The sequence below is a fragment of the Sander lucioperca genome, chromosome 7 (genome assembly GCF_008315115.2).
Source record: "Sander lucioperca isolate FBNREF2018 chromosome 7, SLUC_FBN_1.2, whole genome shotgun sequence".
NCBI classification, from domain to species: Eukaryota; Metazoa; Chordata; class Actinopteri; order Perciformes; family Percidae; genus Sander; species Sander lucioperca.
Genome location: NC_050179.1, coordinates 23,523,574 through 23,551,366, shown reverse-complemented (window position 1 = coordinate 23,551,366; position 27,793 = coordinate 23,523,574). Strand labels below are relative to the sequence as shown.

The 27,793-nt window shown below is 41.3% G+C and overlaps 1 protein-coding gene across 2 annotated transcripts in view; it reads left to right on the top strand.

The window, feature by feature from the left end:
* Positions 1-27,793, top strand: part of cdh13 (cadherin 13, H-cadherin (heart)) — a 413,558-nt gene that overhangs the window by 334,716 nt on the left and 51,049 nt on the right. For both annotated transcript variants that reach the window (XM_036002865.1, XM_036002866.1), the window contains exons 10-11: positions 3,928-4,110; positions 6,372-6,625. In XM_036002865.1, coding sequence (XP_035858758.1) covers positions 3,928-4,110; positions 6,372-6,625 — 437 coding nt within the window. The remainder of the gene's footprint in view (positions 1-3,927; positions 4,111-6,371; positions 6,626-27,793) is intronic.

Here is a 27,793-nt window from a genome sequence, read left to right as displayed (position 1 = left end):
ACTCGAGGGCAAAAAAACCTGATCGGGACATCCCTAGTCAGATCTTGTGCCTGACTGATGGGGAAGATATTGATAAGCGTTGTGATTTACGCATTTACAGCATCGGCTATTTTTTTGCCAGCTTTCCTTCCTGTTTTAGGAAGCAGCGACTGTATTGCGTTTTGCCTGTAAAACCGTGTCTGTGTTCTTCATATTTATGTAGAATTATAGTTTGCTCTTCTTATGTAAACTCTGCGGCTCTGGTAGATGTTTGCGATTGGTCATACTGTGCAAACACCGCCTCTTTTACGTGAACTCTGGATGGGGAACCCTGGGTTGATTGAACTAGTTGTTAACCACCGTCGTGACACAGCTTATGCGGGACCGCAGTTGTTAGGTTAGGTGAAGCCGGGTAACTGAAATCAATCCAGGGCATGTTGATCTTGCTTCGTAGTACAGGCCTCTGGTCTGCATCAGTTGTGTCTATGTTAAGTCATTGGTGTGTAATAATGCAGATATCGCACTAAGGTACCTCATAACAATAATAGACAATTTGACAAAAATGAATGCAGACGATCACTGTTGCGGACATGTTTCATGCGCTAGCAAATGTTTATACTGCACAGAAATGAATGCAAAACCCATGGATGTTTGGATCTGTCGCAAAAAATAAAAAGTAATCAACATCTCTAAACCACAGCAGCATGGCTTGCAAAACGGTTAACTGGGATGTACGGGATTTTGCCGACCTAAAATACTTAAAGCAATTAAATGCTGTAGCATTCGCTACAGCAGGTTCACATAAAATGGAGTGAGGTCACGCTTGCACACATATGACATGTGACAGACTGTAATAACAAGCAAACAAAAGCCACCATCACAATCATAGGTATAAATAGCGCAATCAAAAATTACAGCGCTGAAACTGTCAACTGAAACTTGACATTATCCATTTATTTATCTTTTCTTCTCAAGTTGTTGTGCCTCAAATGACTATCATCCAATTATCTTTTGGCAGCATGGCATTACCTTGAAGATTTATGGGACAGATTGAAAAAGTCGGGCATAAAAGGAGATGTGAAACAGAAAATCAATGCCACACTGTAGGTTTTTTTCTCATTGGAATCTTAAATGTCTGAGGTGTATCTATATCTATCTATCTATCTGGCTGTCTACAGTACTGTGTGTGCTTGTTTGTGTGTGTGTGTGTGTGTGTGTGTGTGTGTGTGTATGTGTGTGTCACACTTTATTTGACTGTTGGCCGTCATAGCCCTGGTCATGTGGTCATCTTTTTCTGAGAGTGAAGCGAGCAAGAGCCACTAGTAATTGGCTTTCTGTCTGGGGCTGTGAGTCTCAGATAGAAAACAGCCAACAGACACACACACACAAACACACACACACACACACACACACACACACACACACACACACACACAAACACACACACAAACACACACACACACACACACACACACACACACACACACACACACACACACGCATAAAAGCGAACTTGAAGAGAGACCTAGTTTTTTTCCTATTTCGCAATCTCTCCCCTCTCTCTCTTAATGTGTTGAAGTCATTTCAGGCTAGAAGCTCTACCTCATAGTTAGTCATTTCCTTCTAGTCTTTCAGGTGACTGGTTGCTTTGTGCTCCAGGTGGAATTGGGGCGTTATCAGCGGCAGGGCAGGAGCCCATTGGCCACATCACACAGAATACAGCTTTTCCTCCATCCGCATGACTGCTCCACATGATTAAACCCAATCTGACCGGCTGTTGTCTGTCTGTCTGTACTGTATTTGTGAGTGTGTTTGTGAGGGAAGGAGAGAGAGCTCGCAAATGTTGCATTTGAGTCTTATCTGCTGTTTGAAGTCCAGAGGAGCATGGCAATGCCAATGACGTGCATTTGTTCCTGATCACAGTGTGTCTTTGAGTACGTACAGTGGGGCCATGTAGGTAATGTTTGCATTTCTTCAGGGTTCTTTGCTAAGGCAATTTCTGTTTAAATTTAAATTCCAGTACATCCCACTTGTTTAAAAATGAACACTGGGCTTTTTGATGTATCCAACAGCCTCCTAATTTTCACATGCTGCTTTTGTACCAGCCTGCCGCAGGCTTGCAGGACAAAAGGGTCATCAACGTGTGGGCACAAACATAACCTCCTTCTGTAAAGAACATTGTGTTTCTCTCCTCTGTGCCCTAAATGACTGTGAATGGTTCAATGTGGGTTTGGATGAATAAAAAAGGGAGAAAAGAAAGGAAAGGGAAGAAATCAATGTTTGTGTCTCTTCAGATAAATGCATGGAGCAAGGCAGTGTAAGGCGGTAAGAGGGTAATCTGTGAAATAACAATACCGTGGGCTGACAGGAGACTCAGTAATCTAAGCTGGACCAGCGCTATCCTTAAACAGAGTGTTCTGTGTCTAAAAGATTACACTATAATCTCTGCCACCGTAATGGTCCTGACACACACACACACACACACACACACACACACACACAGAATTGCTTCTGCCTGCCTAGAGCTTCTGCAAGGGTGCCCCTGTTCAGGATGTAGTCTTTAGTGAGAGTCGTGCTGGCAGAATGCATCGATAGGAATCTGATTGAGGCCTGCTGCCAACAATGAGCAGAGAGGTGGGGAGTGATTGACACTGAAAGACAAATGAGATGCACTGTGGAGAATCCGACAAGTTTTTTTTTTTCTGTTACCATCATTTGTGCTGTTAGCCATGCATTCGTGTGAATGAATGTTTAGGCAAATGTTTTTTTTCTTGGATTTGACTGCAGAATATAAGACATAAGTGTTTTAACTATTACATTTCTTTACATCTTTATTTCTGTCTTTTTTCAGTTTTCTCTTCTTTTCAGCTGTAGCTTCTGAGTGTAAAAAATAGCTTTGACGTTTTACCACTGTAGCCCTGCGAAGTAATATAACGAAAGGACTAACACGAGGACGGAAGAACAGGATGCTTTACTTGAAGTTTTCTCCTTAAAATCAATTATTTAAATGATAAGGTTGATAGTGTTGTTTTACAAAACATTGAAAAGACTGTGACCGACCAAGCAGATGTATATGCAACCGGTTCTTACTGCCAACTTGTAAAATACTGACGGTCAGTGGCTCTCAGCGTCGGATACCAACCAAAAATCACCCTCTAGCGTCTGTATGGAATGCAGGGTATAGCAGCAGCTCAACCGCGGCGCTGTAAGATGACGTAGTATTGAGAGCGACAACGGTAGTGAGTTAGTATGAAAGACCGAAAATCCACTTAAAGATGCAGGTTGGGGTGGTGGATGGGTCAAACAACACAGGACTTTCACCCAGGAGACCGGGGTTTGTGTCCCTGAAACCTGAAACGTACATTTTGTAACCCCACCCAAGATCTTTTCCTAACCCCAACTGTCCTGTTCTTGTCCCACGTGTCAGTTAAACGTACATCCCGACCCAGAGCGTCAAAAAGTGTCGCCAAGAGTCCTGACCAAGCGTGTCTAAATATGAAGCTAAAGGAGACTTTTTATGTTTACATTCATGTTTCTTACAAAATGCATTGTGTATACTTAAAGGTCTAACAAACATGTTGAGTTCATTTCCATCCTCATGAAACTCCTGCAAGGCCAATTTGAATTTGATATTATTTCATGTAAATCCTGCATTGTTTAGATCCATAGTTCGCTGCTTGCAGTTTTCTTCTTCAATGTCTTTGTTGGCACATTTCTACATTTCTTTGTGTGTGTCTGTGTGTGTGTGTGTGTGTGTGTGTGTGTGTGTGTGTGTGTGTGTGTGTGGTATGCCTGATCACAAGACAAATAGAAACTCTCTGTCTATACCACCCTTTCTGTCTCTTTTCTGTCTGAGTCCAGTCTGATTTGTTCTGCAAAAGTCAATAGATTCCGGTATCCTCAGTTCGTCCTGCTCACTAATGGGGATTTGTCTGTCTCCTCTAACAGTTTGAGGCATCTGTGTACGAGGGCTCGACGGGAGTGGTGGTGAACCTGACAGTAGACGACAGAGACGACCCAGACACGGGGGCATGGAGAGCGATCTACTCTATAATTAACGGAGATCCCACACTGAGCTTTGAGATCCAAACCAACCCAGACAATAACGAGGGAATGCTGTCCGTTGTCAAGGTAAAGTGTATCTAACTTCCCGATTATGCATTCATATGCTGCAGTTGGTAACATCATCATCAATGTTTTTTTAAGCCAAGATTAGATTAGATTTGATTAGATTCAACTTTATTGTCATTGTGCAGAGCAGTGTTGCCACAGTTACTTTGAAAAAGTAACTTAGTTACTTTACAGATTACTTGATTTTAAAAGTAATTTAGTTACTTTACAGATTACTTGATTTTAAAAGTAACTAAGTTAGATTACAAGTTACTTTATTAGTTATATTCAGCAGCTGCTGACAACACCCCCACAGCCTCAACATAAAAATGACAACCGTGACAAAGCTGTTCTGTGAGGCAGCTCGGCATTGCCAGTAGTAGGGATCTTGTTTATTATCGCACGAAACGAAGGCGAGTCAACCCTGTTTAAGGGCAGCATTTCCTCTACAACATACTGCCCGACCAACTTCTTCAACTCTCCCCCATTTACTGGTTTTGCACCGAAGTCCAGCTTTTGTTGTTTGGGTGGTGGGGGACCTTCTTCTCTCTGCTTTGCACCACCTGGCAGGACTTGCTCTGTAAGTTTGACTGTGCGGTGCTGCGACTCCAAATGTTTCTTCAAATTTGACGTAGTATTTTTGTAGCTAGATAGCACTTTGTCGCCACCAGCACAGAGTGTACAACAAACCTTAATATTGCCATCTTTAGCTGACACAAACTCAAAATAGTGACTGTATTTCCAGCTAGAAAACGCGCATCTCTCGCCTCCCTCCATTGTTGTTTACGTTTGTGTCGCTGCGTGGTACACGTGATCTGTCCACATGCTGAAAACTTGACCTGTCCTCATGCTGAAAACGTGACTTGTCGCATACGTGACTTCACTCCCCGAGACGCAAGAAGAAAGCAAAAACAATATATAATTTTACTAAGGAAAATGTCAAAAATAGTAACGCACAGTGACTTGGATAAGTAACTTTAATCTGATTACTGGTTTGGAAATAGTAACACGTTAGATTACTCGTTACTGAAAAAAGTGGTCAGATTAGAGTAACGCGTTACAAGTAACGCGTTACCCAGCATCACTGGTGCAGAGTACAAGTACAAAGACAGCGAAATGCAGTTTGCGTCCAACCAGAAGTGCAACAAAAGCAGAAAAGTGCAATGCGATATACAAGTGTAGACAGGTGGGGCATAGACAGTACAAGAAATATATTGCAGTGTTATAAGAGCAGAATAAATATGGCTATGTAATATGAACAATGTATGAACAACATGTACAGATATGTGCAATGTAGTAGCAGTGACATTATAAGTATAATTTGTAAGAATTATTGTAAGAATAATATAGATATATATATATATATATGCAGTGTATTAAAAGAATATATAATAAGAAAAACAGAATAAATATGGATATACGGAATGAACCATGAAGACAGATATGTACAGTATGTACTAGGGGTGGGGGAAAAATCGATACAGCATAGTATCGCGATATTTTTCGTGGCAATACTGTATCGATCTTTTATGATATGTGTGTTGGTCAGTTTGTCTGCTTGACAATCCCATTTTGCAGCAATAAAATTGAAGTGAGATGAACAGACAGAGAAATGTATCTTTTTAGATAAAACAGATGTTGACAAAATTTTCCTTTGGGGACATAATTTGAAACTGGGAAAAATTTGAAGTTGGAAAAAAGGTAATAAATTGCAATATATCACAGAATATTGCAATATGTTTAAAATCACAATAATATCGTATCGTGACATAAGTATCGTGATGATATCGTATTGTGTATGTGTATGTACAGCTATGTGCAGTGTGGTAACATTATAAGGACCCCTTACAGTAACTGAGAGATGGAGCCGAGACCCCCTACTACATATACTGTATCGGCTAAACTGGGCCTACAATAATGTGTAGGGTGGCCTCAAGCCTTTATACATATTTTTGTTTGCATAGAATACTAAGCTATTAAAATACTAATTATTGGCATGATTTTTAAATCATGTTTTAATGTTAAGCATACATGTGGCACAGTGAAAACCTTAGAGACTACGTTACCTATTGGCCAGTAAGCCTTTCATCAGTGGGTTGTTTTTTTCACAAATAGGCTGATTTATATTTGCTAATAATATTTTGGATTCATGTTAAGACATTTTCATTTTTGACAATAATAATTTGATGGCACCCCTGCAGTACCTCTGAGGACCCCCCTAGGGGTCCCGGACCCCCTGTTGAAGCCTCTGCCTTACATTCACAATAATGATCTCCCTTCAGCCACTGGACTACGAGGCCCCGGTTGGTCACACGCTACTCATCAAAGTGGAGAACGAGGATCCTCTGGTTCCAGATGTTGGCTATGGCCCCAGCTCCACTGCTACTGTCCGTGTCACAGTCCTGGATATCAACGAGGGCCCCGTCTTCTTCCCCAACCCCCTGACAGTCACCAGGATGGAAAACATTCCTTTGGGCAGCTTTGTGGCCTCACTCAACGCCACTGATCCAGATACATTACAGATACAGAGCATCAGGTAAGCAGCCTGGGGTAAAATCACGTGGAAAAGGGCCAGAGTCGAAGTGAGACTGATTGAAATCGAGGTGCAAAACTGTGCTTGTCTTGTGTATAAGAAAATGAGAAGATAGAAAGAATGGGAGATAGCTTGTTTGGGTTGTGCAATTGAATGTCGTCGGCTGTAATGAGCTTTCTGATATTCAATTAGTTTCACTCTGTTCGGTTGAGCAACAAAACGTACTGTTTGTCATTGGGAGCACTTCAAGTTTTCTTTCATTTAAGGGCAGTTATGTCAGTGAGCTTTCAGATATTTTTATCCCTCTCGTCCGATTCACATCTCCTCCATTGCCAATGTTTTCTTTGCCTGTTAGGCTGCTTTATCCTTCTGTGTTGTGTAAACACATGAAAGATATTGCACGGGCAATCTGCAGTTTTTACTGGCACAGGTCAAACCATTCACCCCAGTCAACTGAAAAGTCACAAAGTGGGGCAGCTCATTAACTATAACTATGTTACAGAAAAAGCCTTTCCTCGAATATTACTAGATCATAACAGGAAGGCTATTAGTTTCACTACAGTATGTGCTACAATAAAAATGATTCCTCTTGCTGCCAAGGGAGCTCCATAGCGTGTGCTGCACTTCCCTTTATAAGATGGAAAACTCATCATTGCATTTATTGGCTTTCAGGCCTAATTTGTACTCAATTTAGATTGCTTTCTTTCTGCACCCTTGGCGTTATATATGGTGTAAAAAGTAGTGTTAAGTAAACACACGGGGATAATGGTGACCTAGGGAAATAAACCTCACCAGATCATGACTTTAGTGTTCCAATTATTGATGCTGCTTTATGTGCTGTAAAACGTAACCGCCGTGTCAGTATCAAATGCTATATAAGGTGGAGATGTTAAACTGAATGTTGTATAGGAGGCAGGACCTGTGCCCATAAAGCTCTGACAAGTGGCGGTCTGAGATCAATCAGGTCACATGTCCATATAATTTTTCAAAATGAGAGCACAAACTGATCTCTGAATACATATTTTGCTCAGTTGTACCAGCATGCTAGCTGAATACTTGAATCACAGGGCAGTTTTTAATTTTGCTCTGGGTTTCTGGGAAGATCAAGAAACATGCTCTGTTGAACACTATCTTAGGCCACAAGCTTACTTTTTTAAATCTACATACAGTAGTTTCATGTGAATGGCTGACGTCTATCTGTATTTTGATGGTTGGTGTCTTTTCCTTTATTAAGTTAACCTTAGTCTCACAATGCCAGACACACCTCCACAGAGCTGTGGCTTGGAGTGTTTTCAAAGGAGTTGATTAGTGGAAAGGGGTTTTGTAACCTATTTCAAGCCGAAACTCGGTTAAAAAACTGGTCCGGACCAGGTTAGGCGTGCAGCACCAGTTACCATCTAGCCAGAAAGAGAGCCATCTTCGTGATACATCACCTTAGACTCAACATACCTCGCTAACCCCCCAATCTCGCTTCATGGCATGGCCCTCTGGAGCCTCAACGCAAGTTTGGCAATGGGCAAGAATCAAAGAACAGAAATACATTTATTGAACAATAAAGACACACAGTCATACATTTACCAATCACAGCCGCCCCCCCCCCTCTCAAAGTCCAGCATGTTTCCTTTTCAAAATGTGAAAACTAATTTTATTTTATATTTTTCCCAAGCCTCAAGGGCACTTTCACTGCGGTGGAAGTAGGACACAGTTTTATGTTCTTTTTCTACATTCTGAATTCAGCCTTGGCTGCGTCATATCTGCTGGTCTTTCAGCAGCTATTGGTCTTCAGTAACCCATTTACCATATCCACTGCTCCTGAATAGCACTCCAACAGAAAAACTTCCTACTGATCCAGGGCTCAAGTTTTAATGATATGTTGTCATTGAACAACAGCATAAAAGAATTAATTTCTATACGACTCAGGTTGGGTGAGCATGAAAAGCCTGGTGTCTGTTTATGTTTTTTTTCTGACACACCGACAATTTTGATATTTGCATTTTTAAGCTATATTGATAACTTAAAAGCCTTCACCAAAGATTTTCATCTATCTATAGCCATGGTGGGTTCTGTGTTAGTGACATTTTCTTTGCATCTTTGACTGATCTTCCATGTTATATGTCTGCATCTTTCTAACTTTATCCTTGCTGCTCTGCTCCTATCATCTTCCGCGTACATTTCTGTATTTATTTCATTGCCTCTGTGTTGGTTGTTGTTGTTGTCATCCTCTGACATTTTGCCAGTAACAGTAACTTTGAAGTGTCATAACTGTGACCTGCAGACAGGTTGAGGACATTGTGAAAGGCAGACAGTTGGAGAGGTGGAAATAAGAGAGAGCGTGCACAGAATGAAATGGCGAAATAAAGAGATCTCTTTACCTTCCTCTCCCCTGTGTGTGTGTGTGTGTGTGTGTGTGTGTGTGTGTGTGTGTGTGTCTCAGTGTGTCTGCCCCCGATGCATAGGTCAAATGCATTTGACACGGAACACAATCGGTGTGACTCACTGGTCAGAGTCGGCAGCACACACACATTGTGGTTGGACTGTATGTGTATGTTTGTGAGGACTCAATCAATTCTTTAACATCATACAACAATGCACATAAACAGGCTTCCTCATGTTAACTTTATATTTTACATACTAGTCTGGTAATTGCACTTTTTGACAAGAAACAGCATGGGGAGAAACAAGGGTACACAAAGTAGCCAGCTGCTAAATTTGAGAAACTCAATATATGAAACATTTGCATTACATTTCGAAGCTAAACCCTATTTTGCACAGGACTATTGTTACCTGGTTCCCCTTGTGATTTATAATAATTGGAAGGGCCATCACTGGTTTTAAACCTGTGCAAATCTGCCATGTGTGACATTTCTGGATAGCGGTTCGACCCAAAGCAGACTCAGGCCCCATTCAGACAGGATTAAAATTCCATTGGGAGATGGGGAATAAAATATTTGCCATGCTGCTTAATTCATTATGCAAGTGGTATTTTAGCCAATGCCATATTGTTGGTCCATCATATATTGCACAGAAAAAGCATGGGGCCCTTGTCACTTGATGAGCTGATTAAACTCAGTAAAAGAAAACGTACAAAAGCTGAGATACACTTACAGATGCACTACAATTATACAAGGGGTCTATTAAGAGGGGATGTTTAAAGTAGTTGAAGTCACAGTTAGAGTGTCTTTATCTTCGGTGATGTGACGTAATCGTAAGTGGAATGCAATGTATGGAATGGGCATAGTTTAAAGAGGGATTTAAATCAAATCCTTAAAATCTGATAAAGGACACGGCTCAGTGAATACAGTGGTGTGAGACCGAGCTGTAGAGGACGGTTGGCCGTCACCCACACCTGCCTACCTCTCTTCAGGCGTTTTCACGCCTATAGTTCCTTTGCTTTGGAAATCATGATCCGAATCAGTGGATGAGTTTGTAAACCTGGAGCGGTTTCCCTTGGTTTGGTTTGGTTTCACACCTGGAAAAAAAAAGCGTACCGAAATGCGTCGTTACAAATCACAAAAGAACGTTTACTCCTCTTTTTGGTCGGATGTGTATGAGGCAGGAGCAAGAAAGTTAATACAGGTAGAAGGTCCTGTTTTGATTAGTGCATATTTCTTGCATCTCCATGGTCAAACCAGCTCATTTCATTTAACCCTTGTCTTCCTGTCAACCAAGAACTTGTTGTCCTTCAGGGTTTTTTACGTTTTTTGTACCCCTTTTTCGGTGCTTCTGACGCTTTTTCAAAAGTTGTTGTCGCTTTTTCCGACACTTTTTTTAAATTCATGGTCAATAAACCTAATTTACAAGACATTATACCAAATTTTTTTAGTTAAAAAATAGCAGAAATTATGAATTATTTGAACTAATAGTAAAGATCAGAGGATGTTGAGTGGATCACAGAATTTCAAAGTTTAGTTTCAGGATACTGTTTTGAAACCATTTCAATTTTTTTTTCAAATGCTATAAAAATGTAATAAAACAAGTTTATAAGTAAAAGTACTAATACCACAGTGTGAAAATACTCCGTCACAAGTAAAATTCCTGCTTTGACAATGTTACTTGAGTAAAAGTATGTAATCATCAGGAAAATGTATCTAGAGAATTAAAAGTAAAAGTACTCTAGTATTTTAGAAACTGGAAACAATCCGAACAGTTCTGTCAATCAACTACGTGTTTCGGCTGTACTTGTAGGCCCGTATATTATTGGGTAGTTTAATTTATAATAAAACATCATATTTTATAAACTACATGTGTTTTGTGTGCAGAACTCTTAATTGGTAAAGTAACTAGTAACTAAAGCTGTGAGATGTAGTGGAGTAAAAAGTACAATATTTGCCCATATTTAACCACTGCTGGTTTCTAACCAGGGCTTTAAATTAACTTTTTTGATCACCATCCAACATAGCTACTAGATTCTTGAACTTACCAGCCAATCAAATGTTTTTTCCTAACTAACTTTACTTTAATTTCAGCTCCTCTGGCTTGTTTCGCGTCGTTCCATTCATCTTCTCCATTTCAGCGTAGCTCGTAATCGATACCACACGCTAGGCACGTAGCCACGTAGACACGTCACAACATAAGTGTCCATGGGAAATGTAGGATTAGTACTACAAGCAGTGTTGCCATATTAAGATTATGGGCCCTATCTTGCACACAGCGCAAAGTCCGACGCAAGTGTCTTTGCTAGTTTAAGACCGACGCAGTTGTCAGTTTCCCGTCATGCAAAAGATTACAAATAAAAATATTACGGTGCAAATCCTCCATCATAATAGCAATGTGCTAAGGTACAAACGCGCCTGGCTTTTAAAGGGAATGGGAGATGACAGTCTGATTGGTTTATTGCATGTTATGCCCAAAACACACCTATGAATTAATGAAGACACTAAGTACAACCCTTTTGAAACATGCGCCCGGCCCCTTTTTTCTGCCGTTAAACTAACAAAAGTGGATTTGGACACGCCCTAAACGCACCTGCACCAGGCGCTTCACGGCGTGCGCTTAGATCGTTAAAATAGGACCCTATGTTTCCAAGCTAAACACACACAAAACCACCCAAATAATTCAATGAAATCTGTTACGCTTTGACCACCAACACTTTGAAGTAGGACAGACTCTGATGAGCCCCGCAGTCGCCCATGATCAATCTTCTTTCCTTTCATAATGTTGACGACATGAAGCAAAAGATTATCTGGAGATGTAATTAAATCTTCATGATAAAAGAAATGTTTCACACATCTACCGTCCACATGAATAACAAGATGCACCTCTTATATTTTTATATTAAATCACATTAATTAAAACAGTGCTTCAGGCAAAAAGAGTTATGTTTTTAATTTACCTTATTTGGCGCAATGGTGAAGAGAATAATTAAAAACAACAACAAAGCAGTTTTGCTTTTCTCCTGCAGCACTACGTGCAGCACTTTCACCTAAACTGGCCTCAGATAGTCTGTACTCTCACTTTCCCCCATTAAAACGGACACGTTACATAATTACAGAAAACATGAGTCGTTTTAATCCTGTTCAGTATTTAGACCAGACTATTAGGCTGTGCAGGGATTTGTCTGCTGAAGAAGTTTTCTAGCCCTCTTGACTGGTTTAGGGCTTTAGTCAAGCAGAGTGGTTAGAAGACAGCCACATCTGACAGACAGAACGACAGGCAGCGCTGATGAGAGGCGGAGAAAGTTGGACAAAAGTTGGGAGCGTGCATTATGTTTCCATATTTCTAAGATTATTTTTTTTCTCTGAAAATTAGGCCCTATGTTCCCACAGCCCTATGTTCCCACACTTCCCAAAATTAGGCCCTATGTTCCCACATTTCCTTTTTCATAAATTTGTATCAGATTTTATCCCCCTTTCTCCCAATTTGGTAGCCAATTACACCCAACCTATTATGCAGTAGCAATAGACTACAGCTGGAATGTATCCCTAACCCTAACATAGGGCCTAATTTTAAGAAAAATCTTAGAACATAAGGGCTGTGGGAGCATAAGGCCTAATTTTCAGTGAAAAAAACAATTCTTAGAAATGTGGGAACATAGGGCTGACTCCCAAAAGTTTATCTCTGGTAAACCTTCTGACTACAGAAGTGTTTTGCTTGACGCGTGGGCGCTTGACATTGAGGAAATATGTAGCACTTCAGGGTACAAATCTAGTACCCTGAAATCTGGAAGAAAGTTTAGTCAGAAAGTTTACTCTGATACTCAAATCCTGTCTTGGCAATGGCTCTTCATGCAGCTCTGGCTGTGAAGAGGGGAGCAACTAATCTAAAGTGTCATTAAGAAAGTTTAGCTAATTCAATTAGGTCTCATTTGCAGTGACAGGACTCTCAGCGGTTGTCGAATAATTATTTACACTGAAGTAATTGATGCTTGATGGGAAAAGGAGACTGTGTTTTAAACAGAAAGTAACTCCTCTCATGGTTTGAACACAGTGTGCAGCAGAGAATCAGGGAGGATAATCTGAGTTGATGCTAACATTGGAGTGACAAAGAAAACTGCTTTTCTTTTCTTTTGTTTTCGTGATATGTCTTCTTGGCTACTGTGTGTGGTTAGTGTTTTTTTTTTTCTTTTCAAGTGATCAGAGTAAATCTTTGCTGCTTTTTACCACTAAAACCAGACAGCAGGTCGATAAACCAGACGTTATTAAAGATTTTCCATCACATGGAGAAGCTGTAGACAGATAAAAACAGAATGTTATGAACACAACAGTTGGATTGAAAGTCTGAAGGAAAAAAAATGGGTGATGGCATTAAAAATAAAAACTTTACCACTGTGTTTCTGACAATGCAATATACGTCTCGGTTTTGCCAACACTCATCGGTCTTCAGACTTAGCCTCCTCTCGACTATGACTTCTCCATCTCCTCCAAAACACATTGAACTTATTTTCTTCTCCTTGCTTTTGAAAATAGAGAGAATCTCAAACAGTTGGGTCATCCATTATTCAGCAGCTAAACCTGTCTACTTTCACTTCTGGTCATATTCAAGTTAAAAGGGATGGGACTTAAAGGAAAAGGGATGAGGAGCTGCAATGTCAGGCATGAAAACTGGCAGGTAGCTTTGAGGAGCCAAGGTAAGGGAAGAGATGAGGAAAGAGGGCATGAGACAGACCAACAGACAGAAAGACAGACAGACAGACAGACAGACCGACAGACAGACAGACAGACAGACTGTGTGGAATGCTACAAAGGCTGACCTGTGAGGGTTCAGACAGTGTGATCGCCTTCAGGTCTGCCTGAAATTGTCCCTGTCTGCGCAGGATAACCAACAGTAAGATGCAGGACATGAGATAAAGATGACAGAAAGGGAAGGACAGAATGTTGGGAAGGAGCCAGCGACGAGTGATTCACCCACTGACTGTCACATGATTTTAATCATACTAGTAGATTGTCGTTAAAGATGATATGATTGGCTGAGACTGCCCTGCAAATGTGTCCAGCCAGATATGCTGGGCCAGTTAAATATTCTGGATGCTGCAAAGTGCACAAAGTACAAGGTAATGGGTATAAAACAGGAGAGTAAAGTAAAGAGGAAATCAATAATACTCTTGCCGAACATTTGCTAACTCATTCCCGAAAGTTAAGCCCAAAGTTCAAAGTGGCCATACTCACACAACGGCAGAGCACATATGTTTGGCCAGACGTTTGCCACAAACAAGTGACGAATTAAAAGTGAACCCTGCAAAAGATCCCAAAACCACAGACACAGTAACTGGGTCATTTACACAATTTAACACATGTTGTGTATGCTAAGTCCTCATAGGTTAACTGGAATAAGTACAGTATTTAGCAGGTGTCTACTCTATACTGGATACAGCTGTTTATTGAATCATCAACCACAATCGATGCAACTTTCTGGGAAAAACTACACACGATCACCATGTGTGTGCATTGTTCATGACAGTTTACATTAGATTAAAGTTAGCAGCTAACTTCAGTCCACACACCAATAATACACCTTTTTTTCTAACAGTGTTAGTGTAGAAATGTATGTTCACTCAGATCGCTTATCAGATGTTAGAAGAAATGTTTCCCATCGCTTATTTTCTATCTCCTTTCCGTTTTTGTTTGGGGGGGGGAGGGTTCCCTGACTTCACTTTCTTTGACATGGTGGTGTTAACCGGCTCTTGGAGGCTTCAGTATCTATTTTCTTACTTGTATCGGGCTTATTTGTAACTTGTGAGAATAAATATGCAGAGAGCTTGTCTGAAACTGAAATTGGCACAATAACAGAAATGTAAACCTGCAAACAGACTTTATCTTCCAGTGTACCTTAGGAACCCCTGGACTAAACCATTTGCTCATTTAGACAGATGAAGGGGGGTGGGGGGGTACGTCATTATACAGTATATGTAGTTCAGTTTATCAGCATAGTTGTTCAAATATTCATTATTGTAATCATTTCTTAAAAGAAATAAAAATGCAGATGAAAACAGATAAAAGACAATGCTTTGAATTGACATTGAGGCCCTGAGTGTTCAATTCTTTTCCCATTATAGTGTCTTTGGCTGTGGTAACTGATGCTCATCTGATACTGGATGATGGGGAAGCAGGACTCACATGTAAACTGTTAGGAACACTGCATCCCTGTAATTAATGACATGCAATACAGCCAAATATTGGCGGTTGATGGCCACACTTTAAAAATCAATGCTTTGTAAACGTTTTATTTGCCCTTTTTGCCCCACACGTTCAAACAGCTTTTCTTTCTGGCATGGCTCAGGTCTAACGTTAAAACAAACAGGAGGAGCATGTGTACTGGAGAACGTGCTTCAGACGTTAAGTCATTGTTTGCAATGTACAGGCGTCAAAATGAGAAAACAATAGTGTGTCGTAGCAAAGCAGTTGTCAGAAAGACAATAGTTTTTAAAAAAAAATTATTTTCTCTGAACTAAGTGGCTGAATGGAAGGAATGTGAATTGGTTTTCATTGTGTCCTATGCGTGCAGCGCTGGCTTGCTTAATTATGTCAAAATAGAATCAAAATGGCATAAGCCAACAGTGTAAAGTTACCACATTACTCTGCACACTTCTACTGCTAATAAAAAGAAATGCCACCCAACCTGGGACAGGGCTATGTAGCTACTTTGATAGCTACTAGTTTGATGCAACATTGCATCATCTAAAAGCAGAAGATGGGCTTTCCCAGAGAAAGTTTCAAGGATATGCGTTGCCTGTTTTTCATTTTAATATCACTCTGCAGTAGAGCTGTAATCGGGCCTTAAAAGTTAGGCCCGACAAGGCCCGAGCCCAAACAGACAAGTACATTTTGATTGACAGCTTTTTAAAAGCCCGAACCCATTTACAGTCCGACATTATTCAAATGTGCGCACGCACACAGCTCTTTTGCCTTTTGTCAAGAATGAGTCATTTATACATTTTTTAACATCATTTAGTCATGACTAACGTAGGCTATAGGCCACTTGGAAGTTGGAACAAAGAAATAAGATAAGTCATCCAGAGGCCAGCCTCCATTTCACCTCCTCAGCATCCATTTTCGCGCTACTCGAAACGCATCACCTGACCGCTCATTTACCACGCAACACAGAGTGCAAGACCGTGTAAAATGATAGAAATTAAGACCCGAGCTGAAGATCTTTGCCCGAACCCGTCGGGTCCCGCTCTGCAGAGCGAAACAGGCTGAGTCATACTGTCTCCTCCATTTTCTTCCCTCGCTTGCCTTGTCCCTCTGGGACGTGAAGGGGCTGATTACAGGCTAATCAGATGTTTAGATTTGTTTCTCATTTCTGGCAGCTGAGTAAAGGCCTGCCAAATGCCTGGTACAGGAGGGAAGAGTGAGTAAACGCGTGGGAAAGAGAGACAGAGACGGAGAGTGGGGGGGGCAGGGGGAGGCATAAGTCATACAGTCAGCGTGCCAGGAAATAATTAAAACAATCCTAAAAGATGCCAAGAGGAACAGGGATAGAGGGGTGCTGTGCTACGAAGCAGGAGCAAATTGCTTTTCTTCCTCTTAATTACAAGGTTATGGTTTCCAACTGATGCAAAGAGGTGCTATTATTCACCGTATTATAATAATAACTTTTTTGTCCTGTCTTGCGTTACCCAAGCTTGCTAATTTTTGAAAATGATGTAAAAGTCAGAGAAGAGAGCGCACTGGTGTCACTGTTTGTATGTGCAGTTACACTCTTGCAGATAGCTGGTGTGTCTTCTCTGTGCATTCATGTGTCAAAGCAGTGTCCTTGCCTACTGCTATCTGTTCCTGCCAAATATTGATAAGGCAAAGCTTTCATTTTCATCTTTGATTTCCAGCCCGCCCTTTCTCTCTACGCTCGCTCCGCTGTTGCTGTTCAGTCGACACAGTGGCTCTTTGTTCGTCGTGCTCAGCGGACTGTCTGCAGTTGTTGAGTGGAATTGGCAGAGAGCCTCCTCTAGATTTTACCTGGCACACGGCAAACAATAGTCAACGGGCTGACAAGAGCGAAAAAGAGGCTTTTTTTCGAGGTTGTGTGAGAGGTAAATCAAACGTAGGCTGAGTCTGTATCCAGTCACGCTCACGCCCAGGCCTGATTCAAGCTAGAACGGGACACTGGATCAGTAACTCTAACAAGAAGACAAGCAGAGCAGAGAGACTGTCCTCTCTGGTGCTGCCACCCACAGAGACATGCAAGGAGGAAATCAAAGTACATAGAATATGATCAGTGTTAGGAGTAACGTGTTACAAAAGTAATGCAATTACAGTAACGTATTCCTTTTTGCTGTAACGAAGTAATATAACACATTACTAATTATATTTTGATATTTTAATATTATACCCGTTACAATCTCAGTAACGCGAGTTATAACGCATTTTAACGCAACATTTAGTGGTGTTTAGTTTTTTTAAGAATTCACCAACACCGCGAAACATTTCTTCACAGGAAAAAAAAAGCCGTGAGTATTATTTCCTGTTGCTGTATTCGATGGTTGGGATGACTGCAGAAGCAGATACATTTTGCGACATGGATATTATTTTCAGGAGTTATTACGCTGCGTTGAAGCGAGCTGTCCCGTCACTGTTACCCGTGGTCAGAGCCAGAACCAGACGGCACGGACAACATCTGTGTCCCAACAGGTGATGGTACGGACAACATCTGTGTCCCAACCGGTGATGGTACGGACAACATCTGTGTCCCAACAGGTGATGGTACGGACAACATCTGTGTCCCAACCTGTGATGGTACGGACAACATCTGTGTCCCAACAGGTGACGGTACGGACAACATCTGTGTCCCAACAGGTGATGGTACGGACAACATCTGTGTCCCAACAGGTGATGGTACGGACAACATCTGTGTCCCGACAGGTGACGGTACGTCAGCGCGGACAGCAGTGTGTCCGAGCTGCTGACAGATAGAAACATATCGGGAATTAATGTTTAAGCTTGCTACACTTAAATATCATTGCATTTTATCAGCCGTGGAAAGTAACTATGCCGTACTTTAATACAACTGTAAGGTACTTTTAATTGAGTATTTTCATTTTCTCCTACTTACCTATTGTACGTTTTACTTCTCTATTTTTATAACTTTAGTTAATTTGCATATTCATATTAATTATACAAAATATTATACATAATCAATGATGTATTAAAGTGGATAAAGAGGAGACTTTTTGATCTGGTGGTGAAATTCACAGGCTGCCAAGTCAAACTGCCGCTGTTATTTTGGTGAAAGTAACTCAAAAGTAATGCAAAAGTAATGTAAAGCAATTGAGCATCAGCGTCAGTTCTGGCAGGCCAGTAAACCGTTATTGGCCAATAACATGGTTGCATCAGCTGAGCTGCAAAGCTGATCTGCATCACCGCATCAGCTGGTCAACTCCCCTCGCTGCTAAATGGCTACACTCAAACAGGGCACCCTACTAAAAGCTGCTTTAGTTTGCTTCTAACTGCTTGCTGCTCGCATCTATGCTACCCACCTCCTCCCCTGCTCCATCTGATTCTATGTCATCGTTGCTGCTCTGTTCATATGGGGGAATAGTTTAGCTCTCCCAGTCTTAAACTGAGTGAGCATCCCCTAATGCTGCTGCTGCTGTCCCCTGACTCTCTGCTCTTTCATGGTGCTTATGAAAGGTCAAGGGACTCTTCTGAACAGAGCCATACCGCCAAATTGAATTCGTAATTTATTCAATAAAATTTTCTAAAGCATTTTTATTGTCTGTGTTGTTCTTGACTTAATGGACCTGACAGAATTACAATTCGAAGACAGTAATATTGTAATATAACTAATTACTCTCAAATGACAGTAACTAATAATCTATAATGTATTACATTTTGGAAGTAACTTGCCCAACACTGAATATGATTAAAGACAAAGAAAGTGGCTTCTGTCGCTGATCATCCAGACAGGATCATTCCTCTCTGTAACCACTTCTCCACGCAGTCTCTTTTCTTAGTTTTTTAACTTTCTCTCTTTGAATTCACACATATAACACCTACACCTGATAAGCTTGTTGCGTTAAAGAGGAAGAATGACAGGAAAGAGTTTTAAGCACGTAATACGAAGACATGCCGTGACATTGTTCCATGATTGCCAATTAAGCCCCTCAGCCTATTATAATCATGCATCCAGCACTGTAAATACCTTAAATTGAAACGTCATTACACACTCCCTCCTTTTTTTCCCAAGTTCACGTACTTTCCTCGCCGGCATAGACACTAAGACATACCTCGACTGAATCTCTGTGACAGGTGATTGATGCGACAGGCACCAGCGTTTGCTTTCCCCTTTCTTAGTGCTGTCACATTTATTTCCCCTGTACTGTATAGACCTGCTGCACTGTGCTGATACAGAGCAGAAATATGAACAGGTGTGACATGGGTAATTTGTCCACATGGCCTGGAGCTGTGGTTGGCCAAAACTTGGCAGCTCAGCTCAGTTTAAAGTTGAAATCCAGCCCAGAGCGGCTGACCGAGGACTTTGTAGGCGACCCCAAAGGAGTCCCTTATTTTTCAACCACAATGGCTTCAAAGCCAGTAGGTAGCTACATAAGAGTGACATGACACTGTCATGAACGTGTCATAAACATTATAAATAAGTCATAAACATTTATGACAAAACGCTTCTTTTAGTGTCATTCGGTTATTGTCATGACAACTTCTACGGGTTCTAGGGTTAGGGTTAGAGTTAGAGTTAGAGTTAGGGTTAGGGTTAGAGTTAAAGTTAGGGTTAGGGTTCATGTGTCATGACTGTGTTATGACAGTGTCATGACAGAAAAGAGACAGAATTTTCAATATGATTTGCTTATTTGCCCAATTAACATTAGCATTCCTTTGGAGTCGTGTTTTTTGCTTGCAAGTCCCATACATCATATCTGAGCTATTAAGATATTCTGTTCTGTTCTATCTTCGCTCTTCTTTTAGCTCTGGTTTTGGTCTCCACCAACTCCTGAGAGAAATATTTGTAACAGGTAACTAAATGTTCTACTTTGTTCACCATCTAGCAGCTTACATTATCTGTCTGCCGCTGGGTGCTGGGCAGTTAGCCTGCAGTCTGTTTTGGGATCTTTTCACTGAAAAAAACTGCCAGCTGATGTGAGCAGTGAGACTGACGTTTTGGCTACATTGAATGTGCAATGTATGCGGACCGTTCGCGAATGTATCTTTTAACTGGCCACACCTGCTCCGCACACACGGCGTATAATTATGTGCGTCACAGGGGAGACAGTGAGCTTTTGCTTTGGGATTGTTGTTGTTTCTTCAGTTTTTGGAGCCGGCACAGTGCTGTGAAACGTCAATCCACTGTCAGCTGTTATCAGAGGATGCAGGTGACAGAAAACAAGAAATAAAAACTGAAACTCTCAAAACCAAGCTGCCAATATGCTCACTGACATTAGTCATTACATTGTTTCCTGTATATAGATAAATTACATTAATTTAAAAGAATTATAGACACCTTATGATCCATTTCTGTGTAAAAGGGCTGCACACATCTCACTTAAATTATATAAGATTGTACTCTTTTTACGCTTGTAGAGCGGATCTCAGTGTGAACAACCAAGGCGGATTTGATGCGACTTTTACGTCAATCTACATCGACATTTTTCACAATTATGCGCCAGTGGGAGTTAGCCCTAGACACAGACAGTACAATTCTAAACTTGACTAGGCCTACAAAATGGAGAACAGTGATGAGCAAGTCAATGGAGGGAGAGTGAGGTGTTAGACCTAATTAGTGTATGCTCATTAATGTTCCGGCTGCCATTACACAAACATTTTGAAATAAAAGCGAAAATGCTTACTTCCTCCATAACCTCCCTAACTTTAGTGCAACAGCATGCTGCATCTGATGTCGTTGTTATTGTTCTTTTGCGCATGCGGGTCAGTTCCAAACCGCAAACAGTTCACAATGGAATCTGATATAGGCCACCTGAAAATGAGCATAATATGAGCACTTTAAGAGATAATTCTGGGTAGATCGGTACAGGCACTGAGCTTTTGGATGTAGGGTGGGTACAGGTTTGCAATACTAAAGGACTCTGACTGGCACCTCAGATGACACCACCAGAGAAGAAACAGAGCCGAGTGGCGACAGCTAAGGAAAGTGGGGAGAATTCATTTTCATTGCACACTTATTCACAGTTCCAGCCTCATGTGTACCTGTCTTATCTCCATTCTCGATCGCTATTCTTATATCGCTCTCCCTGCTCTGCACCCCCTCCCTCTTTCATCCTTCTCCTCTTGCTTTACTAGCAGCGAATTTGGATGAAGTGTACAGTTCTTACGGCCAAACACAAGTTGGCACAACCCCTATATTTTTACTGCGTGTCTCTTGATTGATGTTCCCATATCTAGTGCTCACACACACTCAGCAGCTCTCAGATAGAAACACACTATTAGCATTGGCTCAGTGCCGTCTTCTTTCTCTCAGTAAGTTAGATCCCAATCATAGGAAGATCTTGCTGGCAGGAGGGAGAGAATAAAGTGATAGAGAGACAGATAAAGATAGTAAGATAAAGCAGAAGCCAACGGAAAGTGAGGAGGACAGAAAGAACAAGAGAGAAAGTCGGGGAAATGGGGGGGGGGGGAGAAGGGGGTAGAGGGAGAAATGCATAATAGGTTTTCCTGTTATATGCTGTCATTGCCTTTCAAGTGTAGACTGTACACTTGTCTCAGTTGCAGGGCACTGCAGAAAACTAAAAAAGGTTAACAGTGACACTTAAAATATCAAGACTAAGCTCTGTGTGTGTGTGTGTGTGTGTGTGTGTGTGTGTGTGTGTGTAAAAGGGGAAGTGAGAGAAAATAGAGTTTGCATTAAAAATGTTGCGTAAATTGAATTCAATTTTATAATAGAGTTTCTAGGAGGGCAACATTGGTCAGCTTCTCAAGTGACCAGACAGAGCAGAGGTATATGACCTTCTCCTCTCTTTATACACACATACTTACAACCATTTTAATATTCATATCGGATGCATTTCCCTTTGCCTCCGACCGTTCAAATCATTATGCTTTAAAGTCTCGTAGAAACACCTGGGAATCACATGTTGTGCCGGGGTTGTTTGACATTGATCTTTGTCTCCTCCTTACTGCTGGGCATTTTAATCAGCCAAACAGCAGTCTAGCTTCCAGCCTTTCCAGTGCCCCCACCTGTATTCACTATGTACCTTTTAACAACTCACAATCCTGAAAATAAAGGGATCGCTGCAACTAACTGATATAATATATGATAATAATAATAATGTATACTTTATTAATCCCACAAGGGGAAAGACAACTATGGAACTATTGAAGTTGCAATGCAATGTAACTAAGTACATTTACTCAAGTACTGTACTTAAGTACAAATTTCAATGCAGGACTTTTACTTGTAACAGTGTATTTAAACAGTGTGTTATTAGTAATTTTACTTAAGTAGAGGATCTGAATACTTCTTCCACCGCTGTTGAAGTTGGACCAAAAGTAGTCTGGATCGACGACGGTTCATTTACCAGATAGTTCGGGGACGCCGGAAGTTCGACCGGATGTCCCTCACATTCCGCTTTCTTTGCGTTTACTTTAAACTCCGGTCACATCGAGGAAACATTAACCGGAAACCTCGGAGAAATACACGCTGAAAATGGCAATGTTTTAAGAGAATTAGGATCGTGCATCAAGGCAGGCCTTCTTGGTTCTTTCGGAGAATGATTGTAAAGATTTACAAAGAATATGTTTACGGCATTTACTCTCTAACTGGGACATTTTGGGGCCGTTTGGTGGGGGATTTGTTATGGACAGAATACACACGGCGATACACTGGTAAGAACAAATTATGTGTAACCATCTATCCAGCTAATTTAAATAGCTCACGTTACGTATTGTGTGCAACATCTAACTTAATTTGAAATTGTATTGTAGCGTTTTCTTTTGCGGGTTGCCTTTATTCCACCTAAACAAGTTCCTTCCGGAGACAATTTTGCAGAGCCACCGTCACTGTGTCCGGAGCTTAGCCCCGCCCAAGACGATTGTGATTGGCTTAAAGAAATGCAAACAACCTCGGCCTTTTTTTTCCTCCTATGCAGGAGTGTATGCTCTTGTTGTCAGACCTTCCTCCACAGCACTGTGGAGATAGGTCTGGCAATAAAAATGACAAAATAAAATGTGTTAGGATTCAGAGTAAAACAGTAATACAAATGCATAAGCACTGGCATATTCTTTGCATATATCTTCACGTTACATAAATCTCCCTTTGAACCCGAAATGATCTCTCAGCTCCCTGGAGGTGAGCCTGAGGTGGAGGACAGATGCTTCACTACTCCAAACCAATTTACCTCTCAAAAGTCAGTACATGCATGACCTGACCAGCCGTCCTAGATTGTTATGGCTTTGTTGTGAAACTTAATGATGCTCATTCGGAGAAGGAGGTGAGGGCTTGAATATCCATCAACCCCCCTGGAAACCCACATGTGCTCAGCATGAAGGGAGAGATAGGTGGATTCAGTGTATGCTTTGGGAGTTTCCCGTGGACTCTGATCTGTAGCTCTGGATGTTTGACTAAAAACATTGACTAAGGTAACAAACACCATTGACATCATGAGCTCCAGTGATGGGCTATGTGATGAAGCAATTGAAAACTCTGCTTTTCAAGCAGGCTTTTAGGCTATGTTTAGATGGAAACGATCTGAAGAGAAAACGCAAAAGTGGCGTTGGGTTCTCACTTTTTATTCCGCGTTTAGACAAGAGTTTTGGGGGGGAAATCATATGTACGTATATGGTGACGCAAAAGTGTGTGAAATTCGATGTAGTATGCATGCCAGGCAGCTAGGTGGCACTGCCACACAACACCTTCCTTCTACTTCTCTCTTTAGTAGCGCCAAACCAGAACATGTCGAAGCGAAAAACAAAAGCTTGTCTGGAAAGACGAGGAGGTGGAGTTGCATGTTTGTCTGATGATGACCGGCACAGTCGACCGTGATAAGCCACAGCACAGCACCCACGGGAGCACTACCAATATCCTGAGCCTCGCAGCCCTTCAGCCGCTGCTTGAGAGCGAGAGGCAGCGGGCAGAGGAGGGTGAAGCAGACCCTCCTCTGCCCGCTCGCTGCCACTCGCTCTCTCTCTTTCTCTTCATCCGCAACGTTGTCGCCTACTCTGGCTCAAATGAATAGCCTACATATGGTCATCGAACTATAACAACCTTATCCACATTGTCGAAATCATTTAAATATTGAGCCATTACATTGAAAATCTTTTAGATAAAGGAGCCTATAATTTATGTAGCCTACTCCGTAACAACTAGACTACCTGGTCTCTCTCCATAACGCTGTCTTCAGACTTTTACGTTTTTACCCTTTAGACGGGAACGCGACGGTGGAGCGTTTTTAAGATTTCCATTATGGAGGGTGGTTTCACTTTTTTGCGTTTTTAAGCCCCAAAAACGGCGTCGCCATATAAAGGAAAGGCACATCTGATAACATATTTTTTCATTTTCACCCGCGAGGGTCATCGTGTAAACAGGGCCTTAGTCGAGGGGGTTTTATGGTTTTTTATGTTTTCTATTTGTAGTAAACTGTTCTTGTATTTTAATTTGTTGTATTGTATTACATTTTATTGTGAAGCACTTTTTTGTGAAGCGATTTTTATCTGTGAAAGGTGCTATACAAATAAACTTTACTTACTGGGGAGCTGTGTCAAAGTGACCCATATAAATCCAAAAAATGACTCTTATTCCTGTAACTGTTTTCTGATATATCACCTCTATGGGTAAGTTCTGGTTCCACGAATCACAGTTCTTATGTGAACAATGGCTCCAATGACAATGTATGTATACATGTATGTATAAACCCACCAGGAATTTTGATTTACTCTGCAGTTCCCCTCAACTCTACCGAGTCTTTCAACAACGTTAAAGGTTTGGTTCAGTGCTGTGATCAATTTCATTACCAGCAGGTGACACAGAATGTGATGCAGTTCCATTTGTTCAGTAGAGTAAAAAAAACAAACTTGCCGTCTCGTTAATTTATTTTATCCTCCTAACGCTGGGGCAAATTTGGCGCTCTTACACTTCATCACCCTGCTCCCTGCTTTGCTCCTTTCAAAAATACTGTGGCCCCTAGAGGGCGTCACCACTATAAATGTAAATGTGAGTCATAATTGCTGCTTGAACAAACAACTTGTTTTTGGGGGGAGGACAGTTTTTTTCCTTTTCAGCGGTCACTGCTCAGCTTTTATCTTCTCTCTAAATGAACTCTTACCACAGATTTCCTCTCTCTTATTCTGTGTCGCCTACGCACACCTGCTATTGACACAAAACCACACAAAGATGTGCACAATGTATGCAAGCATTTTGTTCCTGATGTAAATGGATTATGAGTGGGTGGCCAGCCTGCTTCTCTCTCCTGCTCCCAGATCCCTTTGATTTGTCTGGGAAAAACTGAGGAACAAGGCTCAGATCAGAGTTAGAAAGAGCTCATCTGTGTCAACACGTTCACAATAGCGACAGTGAAGCTCTGCTCTCAACTGTTAGCTGTCAAAAAAATTAATTTACATCCTCAATATGTATTGCTTATGACTCCCTTTTAGTTTTAGCAAGCATCATTGAGTTTGTTTACATGCACACTAACATTCCACTATTATTCCGAATATGATAATATTCTGAATTTGATTCAGTTTGTGTAAACAGCATCTTCTGTTTGGATTTTCTGAATAAGGCCTTTTTCTGAATTTAGCATTTTCAGATTAAGACGTGTGGGATATGCCGGTATTATTCAGGTTTACAGGCTTCTTTGGACATGTATACAGCGCATTCAGAATATGTGTCTCAATCGGGTTTTTACCGCAAGTTGCAACAGTTTGCGGCCAGTTTATTGCATGTTTGCGGCTTACGGTCATCTCTTTGTGTTGCTATGGTTGTTGTACACAAGTTCAAGTGAGTCTGGCTGCGGTAGAGATGCATGCTCAAAAGAAAAGAAACACAGCTACTTTTAAACATTATGAAAGACTTGGATATCAGCAGGTTTTTGGATATGCACACACATCGCTATGGCGACCTTTTCAAGAAGGTGGTCGAAGGAATGAAAGAGGGACGCTGTGTTCGCACGGTCCACTACCGCTGGAAAAATCCTGTTTTGCACGGCTGCATGTAAACGGGAATGTTAGTGGACCATTCATTTTCATTAGCCATGTAAACAGCTTAATCGGAATATCATCTTTTTCGGAATAAGGGCAAAACAACGGAATATTATGTGCATGTAAACATATTAATTTTGTGCCAGGTCTTGTAGTGTTTGTATTACATTGTTTTTTAGTTTCCTTATTGAATTCTGGTGAACTACTTACATTTTTTTTTTTACTTAAAGGTGCAGTAGGTAAGCCTTATAAAACTAACTTTCTGTCATATTTGCTGAAACTGCCCCTATGTTCGCATAGAACTACATGAAATAGGTAATAATAAAAAAAATCCAGCTCCTCTGGCACCACCTACAGCCTGTAGCGTGATTTGCAAAAATCCACCGCTCCCTGTTCAGATGCACCAATCAGGGCCAGGGGGGGTGTCTAACTGCGTGTCAATCACTGCTCATGCACACGCATTCATTCTCCCTTGTGGGGGGAGGGGCTTAGGAGACCGTTTTGGGCTTTAGCGGAGAGGGGGGAGGGACTGAGAAGTTGTCGATTTTTCCTGGATCTTTGCAATCCTACCTATGGCACCTTTAAAAGCAGCTTTTAATTTGAATCATAATTCAAACCAATCTTTTGTTTTTAATCAACACTGAAACGATGGCTTGTCAGAGGCTTATGTAAAATAATTTAAAAGACCATGTTTGGTATTATATTACGTCTCTGGCCCTGGATCAACTCTAATGAGACACCTGACAGTCAGACAGATGCACTCGACTCCTGCCAGCGCAGTCCAGGCTTGCCTGTTTCAAAGCTAAGGACAATCCCTTACAAAAACATACACACCTAGGCACGTGCACACACAACTCCTGACCGGGCTCTGATGCCAGCTATAGCAGCTCAGAGTAGTCCCTGAGGGTGTAGCTCTGCAGACCCGTGGAAAGAGCAGTATAACGGCCTGCTCGCTCTAACATTGGGGTCACAGGGTGCCTCACGACACTTTCTGCCACTCAAGCAAAATCTGGACAAATCACTTTGCTGTGTTGAGAATTATTTCACAGTCCAAGCAAAATATACAGGCCTCTTTTACCTTGAGGTGTGTGTTTTACTTTTTTGCTAGCTTTTGTGTGAGCATGTTTAAAGTGGATGTGTGTATTAGCAGCTAAATGAGGGCATATGTGATCATTGTGCTTGTGTGCTGTCTCATTTGTTGACTCATTTGTTTGGGCCTTCTCTGGTTTTGGAGATAACCACGTATAACCAGATATGAATATTCCTAATGGCTTTTTAATGTCTTTCTAATTTGCCCTTTAAAGGGCTCTAATGGACTGTCCCCATGTTTGTACAGATTCATTTTGTGGTTACCTTTGAGTCTGCACTAAAGCAGACAGAAGCATTACACGTCTTCCGAACTTTTACTGTAGGAAGGAACACAGTCGCCTGATATTTTACTCAACAGTCTGCATTGTCTTCGGCTGTCAGAGTTATTTATGTGTATGTTATTATGGAATATCCCACTTGTCTGAAAGAGATTCCCTGGGGTTTGCACTTTAGAGTGAATCTGTGAGTTTGTGTGGAATGAAAATGAACATCTAAAGGAACATTTAAGCGATGATTACAGGCTGGTTGTGCTGCTCTGCTGATTTCCAGA